General features: G+C 34.5%; 3 protein-coding genes, 1 long non-coding RNA gene and 1 pseudogene across 5 annotated transcripts; 3 read left to right on the top strand and 2 right to left on the bottom strand.

The window, feature by feature from the left end:
- The first annotated feature begins 102 nt into the window (after positions 1–102).
- Positions 103–5585, top strand: LOC108814652 (polyribonucleotide nucleotidyltransferase 2, mitochondrial-like). Its single transcript, XM_056990325.1, has 18 exons — positions 103–490; positions 837–992; positions 1084–1254; positions 1341–1466; positions 1555–1716; positions 1787–1906; positions 2009–2146; positions 2298–2460; positions 2665–2790; positions 2871–3001; positions 3130–3349; positions 3437–3520; positions 3678–3757; positions 3831–3974; positions 4081–4507; positions 4591–4766; positions 4866–4978; positions 5202–5585. The coding sequence occupies exons 1-17, from the start codon at positions 170–172 to the stop codon at positions 4974–4976; spliced, it is 2856 nt and encodes a 951-aa protein (XP_056846305.1). The 5' UTR covers positions 103–169; the 3' UTR covers positions 4977–4978; positions 5202–5585.
- Positions 5586–5995: 410 nt separating this feature from the next.
- Positions 5996–9179, top strand: LOC108818495 (glycosyltransferase BC10). Its single transcript, XM_018591479.2, has 11 exons — positions 5996–6645; positions 6730–6843; positions 6925–7025; positions 7108–7179; positions 7304–7385; positions 7484–7564; positions 7784–7822; positions 8005–8070; positions 8163–8312; positions 8758–8886; positions 8986–9179. Exons 1-11 carry the CDS (start codon positions 6397–6399, stop codon positions 9019–9021), a joined length of 1119 nt encoding a protein of 372 aa, XP_018446981.2. The 5' UTR covers positions 5996–6396; the 3' UTR covers positions 9022–9179.
- LOC130497487 (uncharacterized) lies at positions 8618–9289 on the bottom strand. The gene is made up of 2 exons (XR_008936476.1): positions 9146–9289; positions 8618–8986 (listed from the first exon to the last, which is right to left on the bottom strand). It is a non-coding gene; the product is annotated as an uncharacterized LOC130497487 (long non-coding RNA).
- A 621-nt stretch (positions 9290–9910) lies between these two features.
- On the top strand, positions 9911–10021 carry LOC130498276 (U5 spliceosomal RNA; annotated as a pseudogene).
- Positions 10022–13575: 3554 nt separating this feature from the next.
- Positions 13576–15528, bottom strand: LOC108814790 (uncharacterized). Of its 2 annotated transcripts, none has more exons than XM_018587416.2 (2): positions 15302–15528; positions 13576–14950 (listed from the first exon to the last, which is right to left on the bottom strand). In XM_018587416.2, the coding sequence occupies exons 1-2, from the start codon at positions 15362–15364 to the stop codon at positions 13841–13843; spliced, it is 1173 nt and encodes a 390-aa protein (XP_018442918.1). In that variant the 5' UTR covers positions 15365–15528; the 3' UTR covers positions 13576–13840. The 2 variants fall into 2 exon arrangements, with proteins under 2 accessions (XP_018442918.1, XP_018442919.1); XM_018587417.2 differs by having other exon boundaries at positions 13576–14947; positions 15302–15526.
- Between the last annotated feature and the right edge of the window lie 4717 nt (positions 15529–20245).

Consider the following 20245-nt stretch of genomic DNA (forward strand, 5'->3'; position numbering starts at 1 on the left):
CGCCGGAATAGAAATATTCCGGTTTAAATGTTTTAAGAAAATTCAATTGTAGCGTGACCGTACCAAACCGGGATCGCTAAAACCCTTCTTCTCGATCTTACTCTCGGCTCCAGTCACTATCACCGGTGCGTTAAACCTCCGCTTAAAGCCCCTCTCTCTCTCTCTGTAAATGTCATCGATCGTGAGACGTGCTAGGTCATCTTCTCTTCCGAGCTTCCTCGCATGGCGCGCTTTGGGGTTTCGCACCATCTGCTCCGGCGGCCTGGGCATCGCGCCGTCTGGCTCGCCGGCGGCGGCATCCGCGGGGACCAAAATTCTGGAATCGTTTAAGGAGGAATTCGAAGTCGGATCTCGCGTGGTGACGCTGGAGACGGGGAAGATCGCTCGCTTCGCGAACGGTTCCGTCGTGCTCGGATTGGACGAGACCAAAGTTCTCTCCACCGTTACTTGTGCTAAGTCCGACTTGCCTCGTGACTTCTTGCCTCTCACTGTACGCGTTTCAATTCCTCTTTCTCCATTTCGATTTTGAAGCTATTACCGTTGTATGTGTATATGTATATATATTTATAAGTATCCGGTGAACTGGACGGAGGACCCGTTGTTAGTAGTGAATTAGATATCCATATGTTAAATTTGAGTTTGGTAAGTTTCGAACCTAGGGTGCTTAACACCTTTCCAAACTCCTCCAGACCACTGATGAGATGGTTGGTTACCTTTATGCTCTATGTAGTTGTAGAATTAACTGATGAGACTTTGTTGTTTTAACTAGATGTTTCTGTAAATGTTTTCACGGTGTTTTGTTGAAAACTCCTTTTGTCTTATGTATATATTGTCAGGTTGACTATCAAGAGAAGATGTTCGCGCAAGGTTTGATTCCAAATACGTATATGCGAAGAGAAGGTGCACCTAAGGAACGGGAACTGTTATGTGGACGGCTCATTGATAGGCCTATTAGACCATTGTTTCCTTCTGGGTTTTACCATGAGGTTCAGGTATGATTTGTTTTTTTTTTCTTTCCAATTCCTTTATGTAGAAGTATCTTTTGGGTGGAATCTTAGTTTCTAAGTTTTGTCACGATTACAGATAATGGCGAATGTTTTATCATCAGATGGGAAGCAGGATCCAGATATACTTGCAGCTAATGCAGCTTCGACTGCGCTCATGCTATCGGATGTTCCATGGGGAGGACCCATTGGAGTCATCCGGTTAGGAAGGATAGGTGGGCAGATTGTTGTCAATCCAACTATGGATGAGGTAAACAGAATCCTTGTATAGGTACATTCCCTCAATTCACAAATTGTGGCCTCTCTTCTCATTTTTTTGTAATTTTGTAATTGTAGCTTAACTCAAGTGATCTTCATTTGATATACGCTTGCACAAGGGATAAAACTTTGATGATTGATGTTCAAGCCCGTGAAATCACTGAGAAAGATCTAGCAGCTGCTCTGAGACTAGCTCACCCAGAGGTGTGTTTGAAAATTTTGTTGGATCTTCTAGTACTGTGTAATAGTATATGTAGTCTTTATTAATGTGTATATATGTGCGTCTTCATAGGCTGTGAAGTACATCGATCCTCAAATAAGATTAGCTGCAAAAGCTGGCAAACAGAAGAAGGAATACAAATTGTCCATGCTTTCTGAGAAACTTATTGAAAAAGTGACTGACTTGGCTGCAACGCGTATTGAAACCGTCTTTTCTGATCCTTCACGTGGCAAGGTGCGTACTAACTTTGTTTCTGCCTCCATATTTGAGTTTCTGTTGGCCTGATTATTTTACATATGCACAGTTTGAACGTGGAGAGGCTCTAGAGAACATTGGAAAAGATGTGGAAAAAGTATTTGAAGAAGAGGGCGATCAAGAAAGCTTGAGCATACTTCCAAAGGCTGTTGATACAGTGAGAAAGAAAGTAATCTCTGAAAATTAGCATTTAAAATAGAATCTTATTGATTTTAAGAGTTTAAGCGATTGCATAAAAGGGTATAACTAACATGTTAAATGAAAATATCAGATAGTTCGTTCAAGGATGATATCAGGCGGATTTCGGGTCGACGGCAGACATCTTGATGAAGTTAGGCCCATCTATTGTGAATCGCATTACCTACCTGCATTGCATGGGTCAGCAATTTTCTCACGTGGAGACACTCAGGTTAGTGCTGAAACTTAGTTGCTAAAGACACGAGCAGAGTATCTAGTTCTCATTACTTGCTTCAAAAGATGGAGGATTGAAGCATAGAGCTAAATCTTTTCAATATATTTTGTGAAAAATCCTTCTTAGATAAGTTTTGTATGTGTTAAAGGTGCTCTGTACTATCACACTTGGAGCCCCAGGAAATGCGCAAAGCTTGGATTCTATTGTTGGCCCACCGAAGAAGAGATTTATGCTTCACTATACCTTTCCTCCGTTTTGTACAGATGAAGTTGGAAAAAGACTAGGCCTTAACCGGCGTGAAGTTGGTCATGGTATATTTTTTGCATCTCTCTTTTTGTGTGTAATATTCTTGGTAACTGTTGCTGATATCAACTTCCTTTCTAGCTTCTGATGGAACAATGGGTCCATATTCTTTTATCAAATTCTTAAGAATTAATTGTCTTAGACATATTAGTGTTTTTTTCTTTCATCTAAAAGATTTTCATGTTCTTAAATGTGTTTTACATTTTCTGTAGGAACACTTGCTGAAAAGGCATTGCTTGCTGTCATGCCCCCTGAAGAGGACTATCCTTATACAGTTCGTATAAATTCAGAAGTTATGGCTTCAGATGGCTCCACGTCTATGGCAAGCGTTTGTGGAGGTAATCATTCTCTTTCACCCACAAGTTTGTATGCTTATTGCAAAGGCCACATAAGTTCATGATGAATGGTTTTGTCTCAGGCAGCATGGCGTTAATGGATGCCGGAATTCCTCTGCAGGCTCATGTTGCAGGGGTCTCTGTTGGTCTAGTCACTGACGTTGATCCATTGAGTGGAGAAATTAAAGATTACCGTATAGTAACCGACATATTGGTGGGTTTCTTCTTGTTTGCTTTACCGCTTTTTGTTTATATTGTGTTTAATTAACCCGTGTGGCAGTTGAGTATTTTATATGATAAGTCTAATATATCGTTAGTAATCTTATACATTGCTGTTTACAGGGTTTGGAAGATCATCTTGGAGATATGGATTTCAAGATTGCCGGCACAAGAAACGGTGTGACGGCAAGTCAACTGGATATCAAGCCAGCTGGAATACCATTGGACATAGTTTGTGAAGCCTTGGAAAATGCACGTAAAGCCCGTCTTCAGATTCTTGACCATATGGAGAGAGAAATTAACTCCCCACGAAACCAGAATGGGACTAATTCCCTTCGGCTAGGTTTCTTTCTCACTTGTTTTTTCTGTTAACCTTTTAGGTAATAAAACTTCCCCGGTTCAAAACTAAAAAGTTATGTCTGTTTTGCAGCAACTTTGAAGTACACCAACGACGCACTTCGTAGCTTGATCGGACCTATGGGTGTCCTCAAGAGGAAGATTGAAGAGGAAACAGGTTATTCTTTTGACGTCCACTTGTAACACTAAGAGTCTGATGCTTTAAGTAAAGTACTCTTTAGAATGGAACCAAGAAGCTTATTATGAAGACCATCCTCTCTTTTATATAGTTTAATTTGAAGCGTTTCTTCTGATATATAAGTTCTATTATTTAGGTGCAAGGTTGTTTGTTGATGATGGAACATTAACTATTGTTGCCAAGAATCAGGCTGTGATGGAAAAAGCTCAAGAAAAGGTATCTTCTAGTCAACTGAGATTTTAACTGATAGGCGATGTCCCAGAGACTTGATTTGATCTCATGTCCTTAGGTTGACTACATCATTGGTCGCGAAATAGTTGTTGGTGGCGTGTACAAAGGCACAGTGACATCTATAAAAGAGTACGGCGCATTTGTTGAGTTCAATGGTGGTCAACAAGGCCTACTTCATATGTCTGAGTTATCTCATGAACCTGTAAGCTTATGGTTTTCTCTTAGTTCATCTGGAAGATAGATACTGTTTAGTTTATACAAATTAGAACGACAATAATCTCAGAGTCTTTTATTTGTTGCCATTCCAGGTGTCCAAGGTTTCAGATGTATTACATATTGGCAAGTACATCACCATGATGTGCATTGACACCGATGTCCGTGGTAACATAAAGTTATCTCTCAAAGCACTGTTACCCAAACCAGCAACTTGTCCTGAGAAAAGCCCGGTGGTGAAAGAGGCAGTCTCCGTAGAAACATCTAGTTTTGGAGAGACAGTTGCAAGGCTGCCCAGTGTCGTAGAGCCACCACCTCAGAAATCTAAATTAGCAGTTCCTGCAGTTGTCATCCGTACTGCTGTGGAGTGTGATGAGGCAGAGAAATCTTCTCCTATGGACAAGAACGCTAAACCTAAACGCGCCGCGACGATGATGAAGCCAGACCGGAAGCTCAAATCCACTGCCTCTAAAGATGAGGCACTCAACTCCACAGCTACAGAAGAAACACTGGATAACTGTGGTGAGACACTTACGCAAGACAGAGAAACTCAAATTCATTTCTCTTAAAAAACAATTCTAACATAGTATTATTATCTTCAAAAGGTAAGAAACCATCTAGGAAGGAGAAACAATCAGAGAAGGAGGCTGAAGAGAGTCCCTCAATTAGTGCCCGGAAACTGAAAATAGGAACAGAGATGACAGCCAAAGTCCACCAGGTTCGAACCCATGGACTGGTTCTTGACTTAGGTGGTGGAATCCGCGGGATGTACAAATTCGAGGTATGTTTAAGATCATAATTTTTGACTCCGTTCTCCCACATACTTATAGTTCTTCTTCCGTTGTATTGTTTGCTTACTACTATTTATATATGAGTGCAGGGCGATGAGGAAACAGATTTTGAGATAGGAGACACAATGCAGGTGAAATGTACAAGTTTTAGTAGTAAAGGAATCCCTGTGATGGCTTTGGTTGATGAGGAGGATGTTTAACGGTAAACTTTTATTTCCTCTCTATATAAGTTTCTTTAACCCGTGGGATCACTCGGAACAGAATACATGGATCATTTGAGAGCTTTTTTTTGGAATGGTTTATCATATGGATGGAATCAAGAGATAATCGTTGCCTGAACAGTCCTTGATAGATTGGTTCATTAGCTTCAGAAAGGTTTACTGTAATTAATTAGTGTAACTTTGTGTGTTTGTTTGTTCTTGCAGGCTGAGTAGTCTTGTAGTTTGGCCTTGGTTCGGTTTAGTTGTGAGAACTGGAGAGTAGGATCGAAGAGGAACTGAACCAGACCGGTGATTTTGGCGTGCCCTTTTGTTTTTATACTATTTTTAGCAAATTTGCAAATGAAAAATCAAGGTTTGGGGTTCATTGGATGTTAAGTATTAGTTTATTAAACATTTTCAGAGAGTATTTAGGATCAAATTACGATCAATGAAAAGGATGTTTATCCTAAACATTCTCTTCCTCTCTACCTGTTCTTCCCAAGCGATTCATTACATACGTAATTGTTTTTTTTTTTTGGTCACCTCACACGTAAGTGAGTTTACATTTGTCATTTTGTTGTAACAGGTTATCTATATATAATTTAGTCTTAGTTTATATATGTTTAGATTTGGTTTATACATGTGCTATACTTATTGAGTTCAACTTACTACACTCATTTTGTTTGGTTTGTTTCTAGCTGAACTTACCATTTTCTGTTACATATGAGTTTATTATGTACATGGTCTAGTTGAATTTACACATGATATATGATCAAGTCCTATGCTTATATATTTGTTATGAGAAAATCTATACATGTTAACCTGCCCTAGTCAAAATTTTAGGAATTCACATGTAATTAATTAGGCTTATAAAATATGTGTATTTGTAGCCGACAAAGACGAAATAAAATGACAGGTAACAAATGGACCGGGCTAGAATTATTTATTCGGTTAATGTGTAGGCTTCACGATACCAGACAAAAGGCCCACCTCACCAGCTCTACTCATTCACTCACTCGCACGGTGTGAGTCACACCTCACATGCTTTCCCTTCTTTCTCACTCTCCAACTCGCGTCTCCTCGAAGGTCGTCTTCTTTCCACGTGATCCGTCTTCCCCATCACAACTCACAAGCTCCTCGCTGTTGCTACTCTCGCTTGCCTTCGACGTCATCTCTCTCCTTGGAGTCCGCTTCAATCAACAGCTATGTCTCACTGATCTCACTTCTAACACTCGAAGAAGATTCTTCCATGTTTCGATCTGATTCGGCTCCAGAGATCGAGAAAGCTTAAGCTTAATAAGATACGAGCGATCGATATATAGAGAGAGATATATTGACGATGCGTATGTAAAGCCTGTTTTAACGGAATCAATGGCGGGAAAATCGACTTGATTGCGATTTTTTAACCGGGGGGATCATAATGAAGAAGAAGGCGTCGTCGCAGCAGCAGAAGCTGAGGTCATCATCAAGATGTAAGAGGAAAATATTCGCGGCGTTGATGTTCGCTTTCTGCTTGGGGAGCTTCGTCTACTTCCAAGCTCGTTTCAACGGAATCGCTGCATCGCTGAAAAATCAGCAGGCTCGTCTCAATCAGAAACCTCAGATCGCCTTCCTCTTCATCGCGCGGAACCGTCTCCCTCTCGAGTTCGTCTGGGATGCCTTCTTTCTGGTATAAATCTCCTCTAATTGGATTTTCATAAAATTATAGTTTGGGAATCAGATTAGATTCTGTTATGTTTTTTTTTTTTGCAAGGGTGAGGATGGAAAGTTCTCTATATATGTTCACTCAAGACCTGGATTCGTACTCAGTGAGGCTACGACTCAATCCAAGTACTTCTTGAATCGCCAAGTTAATGACAGTATACAGGTTCGTGAGTTTTGTGCTATCAGAATGTTTTCAAAATCCATTTAGCGTTTTTGGTTGATTCACTTGCTAATTATTTATTAGGTAGAGTGGGGAGAAGCTACCATGATTGAAGCAGAACGTGTATTGCTCAGACATGCTCTTAGAGATCCCTTTAATCACCGCTTTGTTTTTCTTTCTGATAGGTGAGAGATTGATTCTGTATCATAATACTTGTAGTTGATGACTTGCCTGACTAATTTTTTTGTTGTTTTGGTTTCTTCTCAGCTGCATACCTCTGTACAGTTTCAGCTATACGTATAACTACATCATGTCCACACCAACTAGTTTCGTTGATAGGTCAGCTCTCCCATATCTCTTATAAATATTTGCTAAATATGGAAATTCATATCTCACAGCTTAGGCACTGACGAAAATGTTTTGTGTTGGAAAAGTTTCACCAATTTAAATTTTCTGTTTGCAGCTTTGCAGATACAAAAGATAAGCGTTATAATCCTAGAATGGATCCGGTAATTCATGTTCAAAACTGGAGAAAAGGATCACAGGTGAAGTTCCAGTAGTTACTATTGTAATATGGATTCTCATTCGTGTGCATTTTCGCTGACGTCCTCTTTGCTCTGTTTTTCTTATGCTGTTCTTGTAGTGGGTCGTTCTGAATAGAAAACACGCAGAAATTGTGGTGAACGATACCATCGTCTTGCCTATGTTTCAGCAGCATTGCAGGGTAAGTTGCTGATACCTTCACTTCAGTAGCAAACTTGGAAATATTTGCTATTAATTTGATGAGCTGTCCTCTAGTATGATACTGTAAAGCGGGTATTAAATTTCAAAAGAGATATGGTCTTAGATGGTAGTAGCGGCACAGAACCACCGATTTTGGAATTGGGTGTTAGCGTTAGTGGACTGGTTCACCGGCTTTTCACGTATATATTTTTTTTTGCAGCGGAAATCACTTCCAGAGTTTTGGCGAGATCGTCCTGTAGTAAGTTCCTCTTCTCTGGTCACATAATTAAGCACCACAAATTAACAATTCCTCCTCGCCCGTAAGCTCATGTTCATTCAAATCCTGCTCTTATTAGTCTATAGCTTTCAGGGTATCTAATTTGACACGCAAGTCGGGTTTTATATTTGGTTGTGTTGTACTAATGTAGTCTTGTTGTTTAGCCAGCTGAAGGTTGGAAGGAACACAACTGTATACCTGATGAGCACTACGTTCAGACATTGCTAGCTGTAAGATAAATGTTTCTGATCCAACCATATGCATAGTCTTTTAGAAGTTAGTGGTACAATTAATCAAATTTGGCAATTCTCCTTAAATACAGCAAAAGGGTGTAGATAGCGAACTCACACGACGGTCATTATCACACTCAGCCTGGGACCTTACTTCCACTAAAAGTAATGAACGTCGTGGATGGCATCCTATGACTTACAAGTTCTCCGATGCTACTCCTCACCTTATACAGTCTATTAAGGTACACAATCTTAGTCAATTATCAGACCAGAAGATAGATGTGAAATTCAGATTTTTGGTTAGTCTCGGTATTGTTTCATTTGGATAATTCGAATATATATGATTGGTGGAATTTTGGTACAGTACTGGTTTAGTAAGGATTAACTGAATTGAAAGGCAAGTTAACTTTTGTTTGGTTTTGGTTATGATATCACATCACACTAACGGACACAGACTAGTTACTAGTTATTTGGTTTGGTTTTCTGTAATTCCGGTTTCTTAAGCTGTGCATAAATTAAGTAATGATATGATATCACATCTTAGTACTATTGAGCAACATTATATTTGGCATAACTAAAAATTTCCATCACAATATGTACCTTCGTTTCTCTTGCTATGGCTTTGAACTCTTTTACAAGCTTAAAACAGGGGAAAAAAAAACTCTAACCAAACACATTGACTCATAGGGTATCGACAATATCAACTATGAGACGGAATACAGGAGAGAATGGTGTACTAGTAAAGGGAAACCGGCACCGTGTTTCCTCTTTGCACGGAAGTTCACTCGTCCGGCCGCTCTCCGCCTCCTCCGTGAGGTTAGACTTCCTTAAACATTTATAGCTGAAGCTAAGAACTTCTCTCATCACAAACATTTTGATGGAACTCATTGTGGGTTTCTTCTTCATATTTGGCAGTCTATCTTGTTGAAGGACAAAGAGCAAGCCAGTTAAAGTAGTTGATCCTTAACCACTCAAAATCATATATTATACATAGGTACGTAAGATTACAAGGAGTTATTATGTTTGTATTTGTAATTTGTAACACTACAGAGATGTAATCTACATAGAACCTTACCATTTGGTGAATGAATGAAGCAACTGAGCGTTGATAGAGACTGACGGTAGAGAAAGAGCTCAGCAGGGGTGACCTGAGAACACATGGAAAGGAAGATTTGTTCTAATGACGTGGCGTCATTACAGCCGTTGACTGGACATGTGTTCTCATATCGACCCTGTCGAGATCCTCTACCACAAAGATAATCCTCTCTTCAAATCAGCAATAATTGATTTATTCACAATTTGAGTTTCGGTTCCCATGGAAAGTATAAATACACACATTACGAAAGTATTGGGTAGTAGTACACATAATAACACCACAGAAAATTGTAGTACAAGGGCCAGGTTTATGTTGCATTCGTTCACGTCTTGTATAGTACAAGTAAAACAAGAGACTTTGTGTACTACTAAAATTGATTAAAGAAAGAAAAGAAATGTCTACATTGTACTTCTTTGTGTTTCAAAAAAAAAGTACTTCTTTGCTAGTAGCCTAGTACAAAAGGAAAGTTTTGTACTATATAATTTCTATCGTCCCTACTCCGTGAATTCTAAATTTAGATCCAAGTGGCATCACAACTACAAATGGGAACTGAAAAAGAAAAAGCAGCACATATATTATTCAATTTGATTTGATGATATGGGTAGGACTGCAATATTTGACGGACATGAGAGGAGTTATATTTTCTTCATATCTTTTCCCACATCGTAGATATACAGAGCAAGACAGAAAGCTAAACGTATAAAATATGGCGAGAACCGTAGTGGAGTGAGTGGTCACAGAGCCGTCCGTGTGATAGCACATGTCGAACTATTCTTTTGCCTTTTACTAAAGAATATCGTGTGCTTGTCGTGCCAAGCGGCACTCCTATTTTTGGAAGGTTGGCTCATATGAGATCAGCTCTAACAATCCATAAACTTGAAATTTTGGTTCCTAAATTTTTCTTTTTTATGGCTAGAGGGCTAGGAAACATTATCATGGACAGTGTCACTAAAAGCTAAATGTAAAGGAAGTCACATACATAGTCTATAATAAGACGTGTGATTTCAAAAACTGCCCTCGTCTAGTCTTTTTTTTTTTGTCATCTTTATTATTATGAGTGTAAAACCCATTAACTGAGGAAATTACAAAGACGTAGTCCAGTAAGCTCAGCTAAACACAAGACGAAGATTAAGCAAAAAGGCTCATAAAGCCCATACCAAATAAAACCCTAAGCAACCCAACCCATTCAACGCGTTAACTTTTAGCGTGAGGGACACGTGCCCTGAAATAGAACGCCACCGAAATCCATGACTGAAAAGTGACCGGCGGAGATTCATCAAGATCCCGCAGTAAGCAACGCCGCTAACCACAATATCAAATTCTATTCCTTCACTGATAGATGAGAAAAAGAGCAGATCCGTAGAACTGCGATTCATTGCTTGAGAAGAGCCCCATATTCAGACGATTGATCGCCAAGACAAAAGCCAACGGCTCCCGAAGAAGAAGGGACACCGTCAGAGTCAAAAGCCAGCCTTACAGTGCTAAGATAGCCACTATAAGCTAGAGTCAAAGCCCGATACACGGGAGCCAAAGGAAAGGAGATGATGGAAGATCTGTGATCTCTGATGCCTCCTCGCTTGGAAGGATGTCTGGCCAGATCCGAGAAAAATTAAGCACCCACATCTGAACCGGCTGAGTCCAACCACCGCGTACCAGAAACCAGATAGGAACCGACATAAACAAATCTAACCAAACAGAGAATCACCAGAAAATCACAAACTTTTTCACAGATCCATCTCTCCCCATCACAACTCTAGACGAAGCTTCCTAGAACAGAACAAAGTACAGTAACCCACCCTCTCACGGCGCCAGCAAAGCTAGTCAGTAAGACATTTTGTCCATAAGATAATAAAATTTGCCCTACTCTAATAAGACATGATTTTAAAACCTCGTCAGGTCATTTATACACTTGTCCATATATAAAACCATACATCTGCATACATCTACTATTAAATTACGTTTTTCTAATTTAGATAGTCAAAGATATCAGAGAGTTATTAAGACTATCCATAAACACATAGTACATATCATTAACCCTAATAAATTACTCTTGTAATGTAGATGGTAAAAAATGGACTGAACGATAGTAAGAAATGGACTGAACGACCATCTTCAATGCAAAACGTCAATATAACCTTATAACATTCTTGAAATTACGTGAAAGAAGATGTTTTTTTTAACACAAATGAAATTCATACTTTAGTCATGTAATTATCCAACTAATGACTTCACTTAAAAACAATATATTAATAAATATGATAATAATAATTATTTTATATTTTTTGCTCATCTTTTGCTTATAATTTGCTAATTTTAGTTTAGATGATTAGTTTTCATTTTTTTCTATTTCATTTTAACCACAACTGATATTTATTGATAGACTAGTAATAATTATTGATAGAATAGTTAAAATTAAACTATTTGTTCAGCTTATTAAAAGTAAAATCAATTACATTTAATATTTAAAATGTATATCTTGTGAGTTGAAAAAATACTCCATCCGTTTCATTTTATTTTTCATTCTAGGTTTATGCACACAGATTAAGAAAACATTTAATTTTGTATATTTTCAAAAATAAAAACATCACTACCTATATATTTAACCATTTTCAACCAATAAAAAATAAACTGGAGAATCTTGTTAATAAATTTTACCTTAAAATTATAAAGTGCCACTTATTTTGAATTAAAAATTTTGCTTTACAAGAACTATTAAACGTAAACAGAGGAAGTATAAATAGTTTATTTATTATATCATGAATGATAAATGCAGAGCTCAGTTGTATGCAGTAGAATCATACCACGGCTCTGTTTTGCAGAACCACCATGCCGGTTATGGCAGAGACTTACACACAGAAAACAAATGAGCCAAAACAATGTATTAACATGCACAATGGAGAAGGAAAGAAAATCACTTACGCTGAAGACGTTTACTAGGATAGAAGCAGCGCTCAACAGAATGCTTCGAGGGACACCTGGGAGATAAGCTATAAAGGGAGAGCTCAACTGAACAAGTATCATTAGTACCCCAGCTAAACGGGTGAGCTGCACGGGTCCTAGCAGTCTCTCGGCTGATGGATAAAGGAACACCTGAAAAGTGAATAGGCCGAGACCTAAAACGTGTAAAAACCAGTGTTTAGTATATAATGAACATGTAAATCATGAAAAATATTAGTTTATGTGTTAGTCGAAAATAGTATTTGATGTATCATATATGTCTAAACTATGCACGTCCTCAAAGATCTGAATAGTCGAACTATCTGCTTTTGCATTGTTATATATATATATATATATATATATATATATATATATTATGGATCTTCTTAATATAACATACATATGAAAATGTTATATTTGTAAATTGCAACACATTGACGAAACTGGGGGATGGTACATGGATCGTCTAAAATCAATACGAAAAAGTCATGTAATTATCTATGTTATATATTATCGAAAGAGTGACATGAAGAGACATTTTCAAGCCCATATGGCTAAAAGAACCCATAATAAAACCATATGAATGAATTGTATCTTCAAGTTACTTTAACATTCACTATGATGGGCAAATGAGCTGTAAAATCGACTAGAACCATATAGAGGAGAATTCCAGCAGCAACTGTGTTAGAAGCCCGACACTTTAAGGGCCATTGAGTGCGAAGATCGACACCATAATCAGTGAGTGTCGTGAGTGCGAAGAAGTACACCATAACCAATACCAATTTGAATCCTACTAGTGCAATGAGTGCGAAGAACGCAACTATAATCCAAACTTTTGTACTTTAGACTTGATATTGACAAAAATTAAGGAAATATATTAATAAGTATGTTATATTTTTTTTTTTTTGCTTATATTTTGCTTATTTTTAGTCTATTAGTTTCTTTTCTAAATACAGTTATCACTATTACTAATTTATTGATAGAACAGATAAAAGTTAAACTAGTCATTCAACTTATTAAATATAAAACAATTTGATATTGAAAATATCAATATATAAATCATAGGAGAAGATTAGTGACATTTACTATTTAGTTTTGTGTGAGTTCATGAACCATTCATGTGCTAGAGAAAACGAAACATTTTCAACTTCAAACACTCACCAGAAACTAAAACTTTGTTAAAGCTCAAACAACTAAACATACATTTAACTCACCCAACCAAAATAAGGGAAAAGCTATAAGACAAATGTTCATGCTGCTCTGAATTATTTTTGAGCAAGATAGTTTACGATTTCACCATCTATTTCCAAACATGTTTGTTTCTAGCTATCGGTCCCCTATTTGAACATGTTGGAAGTAGAGGATCAGTCTCAAAAGTATTAAATTTGTTATTTGGTTGGGGTTTGCAGGCACCAACAAGCTGATCAAGAGGAGATCAAATCGATATTTTTTTTTAAAGATTACAAAGAATCTGAGGATAATGTAAAGAAATCACTAATAATTTGTACAGACTAAAAATGGGAGTATGGATAAAGTTTTGAAGTAAAGGCAAAAATAGACTATTACAGCAAAACTTCCCAACACAATATGGGAACATGAAATCAGTATTAAAAAAGCAGACAAGGTTATATACCATCACAGAGTGATATGCTGAAAACCAGAGATCACTCTCTTCAATAAACTGTACCATCTACTGATAATAAGCCAACTACAAAGACTGATAAGCACAAACACTTATCAGCCACTTTCCCTTAAGCAGTTCCCAGGTAACAAGTACTTGTAACTCTCAGCTTTTTTAATCAGATGACCTGGGAGATGAACAGCTGAATAAGACCTAGGTATTGGACCAAGCTTAGCGATGATCTCCCTGAATGTATACTCTTCAGGAAACATGTCGTACAGATCAGTTCCTTTACATATCACATCCTGGATTCTTCCCGGGTTCAGATAATGAGGGAACCTGACACGGTCGGTGTGACTATACGCTTTCATCTTGAATATAAACTCGCTGATGCGCCTGAAACAGAAACTGCAGTGCCAACCAGCGTCCGCCAAACGAGTGTCGCCCTGACGGAAATGAGCGTATCTCGTCTTCCCCGGCTTGTACAGATGAACCGAAGTTCTCCAGCTTTTGTGGTCGACGAAATACTCATACGAGTACAAGTAGTCTTTCAGCTGAAGATGAAGAACCGGCGGGTATCCATCGCACCACCTAAGCAGGTCGATGGTGTGAGCGCTGGGGACCTCATCGACGTCAGACATGATCAAAAGATCGTCTTCTTCGATCCCCGAGAGCCTGATGAGCTGATCCAAAGCGATCCTCTGGTAAGCCTCTTCCACGAAAGGGTTCTCGCCTCTCCTGAACCTACCACCAATGTTACCGTACGTCAGCCTCGGCTCCACGAACCCGAACCTCTCCCGGTTCGCCGCGAATACCAGAGGTTTAGGCAAACCGGTGAAGGTGGAGTTAGACTCGAGGATCACGAACTGGGTGACGTAAGGGTCGAGCTCTTTCCAGCGGATGGTGAGCATGTCGACTTCGATGCTGAACAAGACGGCGTCGAAGACTCTCCTCGGAGACTCGCGGTGCTTCCATCCGTGGAGAGCGCAGAGCGTTTCCATGGAGGCGTTCTCGTGGTAGTAATGAGGAAGCGTTCGAAACGGCTTAGGCGGTGATTGCCAGAGCGGTCTCAATAAGCAAGTGAGCTTGTGGACGTGCATATAGACAGAGTAGATGAAGACGGGGACGATGATGAAGAAGAAGATGTATGTCTTGATATCGAGTCCTCGTAGTATACATCTAACCCTTGAAAAGGCCTTGCCTGCTCTAGAAGTAGAACCATCCTGCTAAACAAACAACCCCCCAGCAAAAAAATCAATTAATCAAAAATAACAAAAACCCTAAAAAACAACACAAAACCTAATGAAGAGAAAAAGAAAACTTTTGACATTCGCTTCAAAATTCTCCATGAGTTTTCAGACCGAACATAAAAAATCGAGATATATTCACCCAATCGATTCCGACAATTATATAATGACATGTAATGTATAATTAGAATCGGAAAAAAAAATCGCATTACCACCGATTAGAATCCCGATTTTCGTTAATGCAATACAAAGGCAACAAAATCAATTTCATATATTAGAGAAAGAGTTGCAGAAACCAAAGCAGAGATTAAAAGACTCAGAAACTCTCACCTCTCCGCAAACTTCATCGCAGATATCGTCCGTCTTCTTAGAACTATAGTATCCATCGGACATGATATCAACCACAGTGGAGTTTTCTCAGGCGAAGAAGATTATCGAACCAACAAAAGTACGGTAATTAGGAGAAGAAAGAAGAAGGTAAAAAAAAAACAGATGTCTGGGAGAATAAAATTATATTATATCCGAATTAACGCTCTGGTACTTGGCCCTTCGATGCTTTTCGGTTTATTTATATCCGAATAGATAATTCCCAGAACTGCTGGAATTTTTTTATTTTTTTATGGACGATTCATAAAAGCGGGAATATTTTATTAGCTTAAAAAGAATATACGAATAGTGTCATCCCTTTGATGTTACAATAAGCGGTCCTTTGATATTCGATCCACGGTCGCAATCTTTTCTACTCTTCTTTATTAGTATGCTATTTGCCAACTCGTATATAACTTGACTAAAACAAAACCATTTAAAACAAGTCAACAAATCTTTGCTCAGCAAAATTAGTTTTTACGATTAATTTTAGACCTTAATTTAGTAGAAAATCTTGAACTTACAGAGTGGACTAAGCCATTTTATGTGACGGCTTAATTGTAATTTGGTGGTGTTATTGAAATATGATTTCAGAGGTTAAGTGGGGAAATAATTTCAGTCCTATCCAAAGTACTTTTCCAATATGTTTAACTATCTTTTATTTTTGTACATATTTTAAACTGTGGTAATAGTTTAATTTAACCAAATAATTTATGCATAAAATGCTTAATCAATACCCGATTCTAGTATGTATATAATTATTGAGGTAATATATTGAAAACACTGATATTTTGAACTCTATTCATATTATGATATAAAATACATATTTTTAATGATATCTATGAATGGTATATACTTGGTGTATATAAAAATGAATTTTTGATGATAAATTATATATTAAATATGTTTGGCATTTATCAAAAATATAAGAATTATATCATTTTCTTTCTCTATGCTGCATGAGAACAGCAGCGAGATGTGGAAGCGGAGACGTGGAGAACGTAGAAACAAAAATTTTAAAATATTTAGAAAGCGGATATATATATATATACACATATATATATCAAAACACTAAATAAAATAAATTAAATTAAATAATAAAAATCCAACACATATAACTTAAGATCTACGTAAACAACAATATTTTCTTTTTTTTACATACACAACAATTTATATAATACTATACTTTAAATATTTTTTGGAATGAAATCGAAAACTATAAAAGTGCGGCACACATGTCACAGACACTCACACGAACAAGCAATGTTTTACAAACCACATGCATAAAAGACAAACAAGTGACAATACTTGGAAGTTTACAAAAAAAAGTATGATACTTGATTATTTATCAGGTATATGAGTTACGTACTTTGTTTTCTCTTCTCTGGATAAAGGTTGAACTTTCTCTGGATAAAGGTTGAACTTGAAAAATATCAGAAACTGCTTCTTAGTTCTTAAGCTTTTTTTTTTATGTCAAATAAATAAAAAAAAAGTTCTTAAGCTTTTTACGGTAAGTGAATTCTAAAAACTTCTATTTCTTTTCATTTATTTTTTAACTAGGGTTTTTTATTATAGTGGGTTAATTGGTTTACATATTCACAAAACAAATCAAAATTAAAAGTCTCAAAATAATTTTCCAGTTTTCTAAAAGACAACTTGTTCAATCTTTTACGATTCCAACCACACCATCAACGCTTCTAATTTTGAATCGCGTGCTTTCATGGCGGTTTCAAACGCTTCAAAACCGGAATCATAATTCCATCTGGATTTTGATCAGTTCCGAGCGATTTCATTTCCCGCTTTGGAAGCATGAAACACATGCCCCCAGCAGTTCCATGCTACGTAGCTCTTTCTATTCCAACAAGTCATTAATATTACATGGTCCCTGTAATATAGAATATTTTATCTATAGTATTATTTGCGAAGTAATTTTTCACGACATAGCTCTCAAGAACAAATTTATATTAATCAGATTAATTTTAAAAAATATATATAATTCTTATATATTGTATTATTATCTTAAGATAATTATTTCTGTTATAAAAGTTAAAATATAAGATATAAAAAAAATCATCTAAATTTATACTATTATATGTGAGTTTATTATACAATTAAAAACGAATTTACATTAAACATATTAATCATGGTTAAAATAAGATAATTCTTATATATTGTTTTGTTATCTTAAAATAATTATTTATATTATAAAACTTAAAAAATAAGATATAAAACATCTATCTATCTATAATATTATTTGAGAAGTGAATTTGCTTATTTTTTATGGTCTCTATAATTATAGGTTTAGTAATATTTTATACTTAATTATTAATATTAATTAATAAATAATTTTAGTGATTTAACTAATAATTTATCATTATCTTAAAATAATTAAAATATGCTAAAGACAATATCATATCCAAACTTATACAATATAATGTAGTAATATTAAAGTATTACATATGTGTTTATATTATATTTTGGTTTAGTAATATTAAACCGACTCTATTTTAATATATATATATATGTATAATACATATTTTTAATGATATCTACGAATGGTATATATTTGGTGTTGTTATCTTAAAATAATTATTTATGTTATAAAAGTTAAAAATAAGACATAGAACCATTTATCTATCTCTTTACTATTATTTTTGAATATATTATATAGTTAAAAATAAATTTATATTAATATTAATTATGTTTAAAATAATATAATTCTTATATATTGTGTTGTTATTTTAAAATAATTATTTATGTTATAAAAGTTAAAAAATAAGACATAGAACCATTTATCTATATCTTTACTATTATTTTGAATATATTATATAATTAAAAATGAATTTATATTAATAATATTAATTATGTTTAAAATAAGATAATTCTTATATATTGTGTTGTTATCTTAAAATAATTATTTATGTTATAAAAGTTAAAAATAAGACATAGAACCATTTATCTATCTCTTTACTATTATTTTTGAATATATTATATAATTAAATAAATTTATATTAATATTAATTATGTTTAAAATAATATAATTCTTATATATTGTGTTGTTATTTTAAAATAATTATTTATGTTATAAAAGTTAAAAATAAGACATAGAACCATTTATCTATATCTTTACTATTATTTTGAATATATTATATAATTAAAAATGAATTTATATTAATAATATTAATTATGTTTAAAATAAGATAATTCTTATATATTGTGTTGTTATCTTAAAATAATTATTTATCTTATAAAAGTTAAAAATAAGACATAGAACCATTTATCTATATCTTTACTATTATTTTTGAATATATTATATAATTAAAAATGAATTTATATTAATAATATTAATTATGTTTAAAATAATATAATTTTTATAAATCGTACTGTTATTTTAAAATAATTATTTCTATTATAATAGTTAAAAAAATAAGATATAAAAACTATATCTATCTATACTATTATTTGAGAAGTGAATTTGATGTTTTGTCATGCTCTCTATAATTATAGGTTAAGTAATATTTTATGCTTAATTATTAATATTAATTAATAAATAATTTTATTGATTTAACTCCTAATTTATCATTATTTTGAAAATAATTAAAATATGCTAAAAAAACTATTTATCAATTCGATAGTTAGTTTAATAAAAAGTGTAACATAATTTAAGATAGACCAACCTATTTTTCTAAGAATAGTATATTATTTTTTATTTTTTTAATTGAAAGAATAGTATATTATTTATAGTATACTTATTTATTAAATGAGATTTCATAATCATACGGTTCTATGATTCATATTGTTTTATAATAAAATATTCAAGTCATTGATAACAAAATTTTCAATGTGAAAAATTTAATAAGTTTATAATTTATAAATGTTCTTAAAAATTCATTGAAATTTTGGAAATGAAAATATTTATGTAATCTTATATGGCATTTAGTTTAATATATATATATATATATATATATATATATATATATGTGTTTTATTATTAAATGATACTTTGTACTCATATGGTTTTAAAATCATGTGTATCTTTGCATAATAAAAATGTTAAACCATTGATCATTAATTTTTAGCATAATAATTTTAATAGTTTTAGTCATTTATTGTCGTTTTTTAAAATTCAAAATATAACATATACGAAAAATCTAAATTCTAATTTTATACTTAATTTGATTTATTTTAATAATATTAAATTAAAAGAAAATGATGGAGGAAATATGGTAATTCCGTAGGTTTTATGGTAATTCATATATATATATATTAGTCATTTATGGTAATTCCGTAGATTTTATTAAAAAAAAAAGTAAATATATCTAGCGAAACATTCATAAATGCTTTTATCGTAAACATAATATCATCATATCATATAGTTTGACCAACGAATGTATTTAACAACATATAAAACATATAAAAATCGAATGTAGACCTATTTATTTTTCAATTGAATGTAATTGATTATCTAATTGAATAACACCTAAATATGAGGTTTCTTTTAATATTACAAAATTGAGATTATAATTTTTCAAATGTTTCTTCTTTTAATATATATAGGAGATGTTTGTTTCTTTCAACTTTCAACCGCAAAAATTGTTTACCCCAAAAAACACTGCTGGAATTTATTATTTTTTATGGACGATTCATAAAAGCGGGAATATTTTATTAGCTTAAAAAGAATATACGAATAGTGTCATCCCGTTGATGTTACTATAAGCGGTCCTTTAATATTGATCCCACGGTCGCAATCTTTTCTACCCTTCTGATCTGTCAATTATTATTATGCTATTTGCCAACTCGTATATAACTTTTTTTTTCTTTTTGTAACTGAACTGGTATATAACTTGACTAAAACAAAACCATTTAAAACAAGTCAACAAATCTTTGCTTAGCAAAATTAGTTTTTAC

Source organism: Raphanus sativus, chromosome 7 (genome assembly GCF_000801105.2).
Source record: "Raphanus sativus cultivar WK10039 chromosome 7, ASM80110v3, whole genome shotgun sequence".
In the NCBI taxonomy this organism is placed as follows: domain Eukaryota; kingdom Viridiplantae; phylum Streptophyta; class Magnoliopsida; order Brassicales; family Brassicaceae; genus Raphanus; species Raphanus sativus.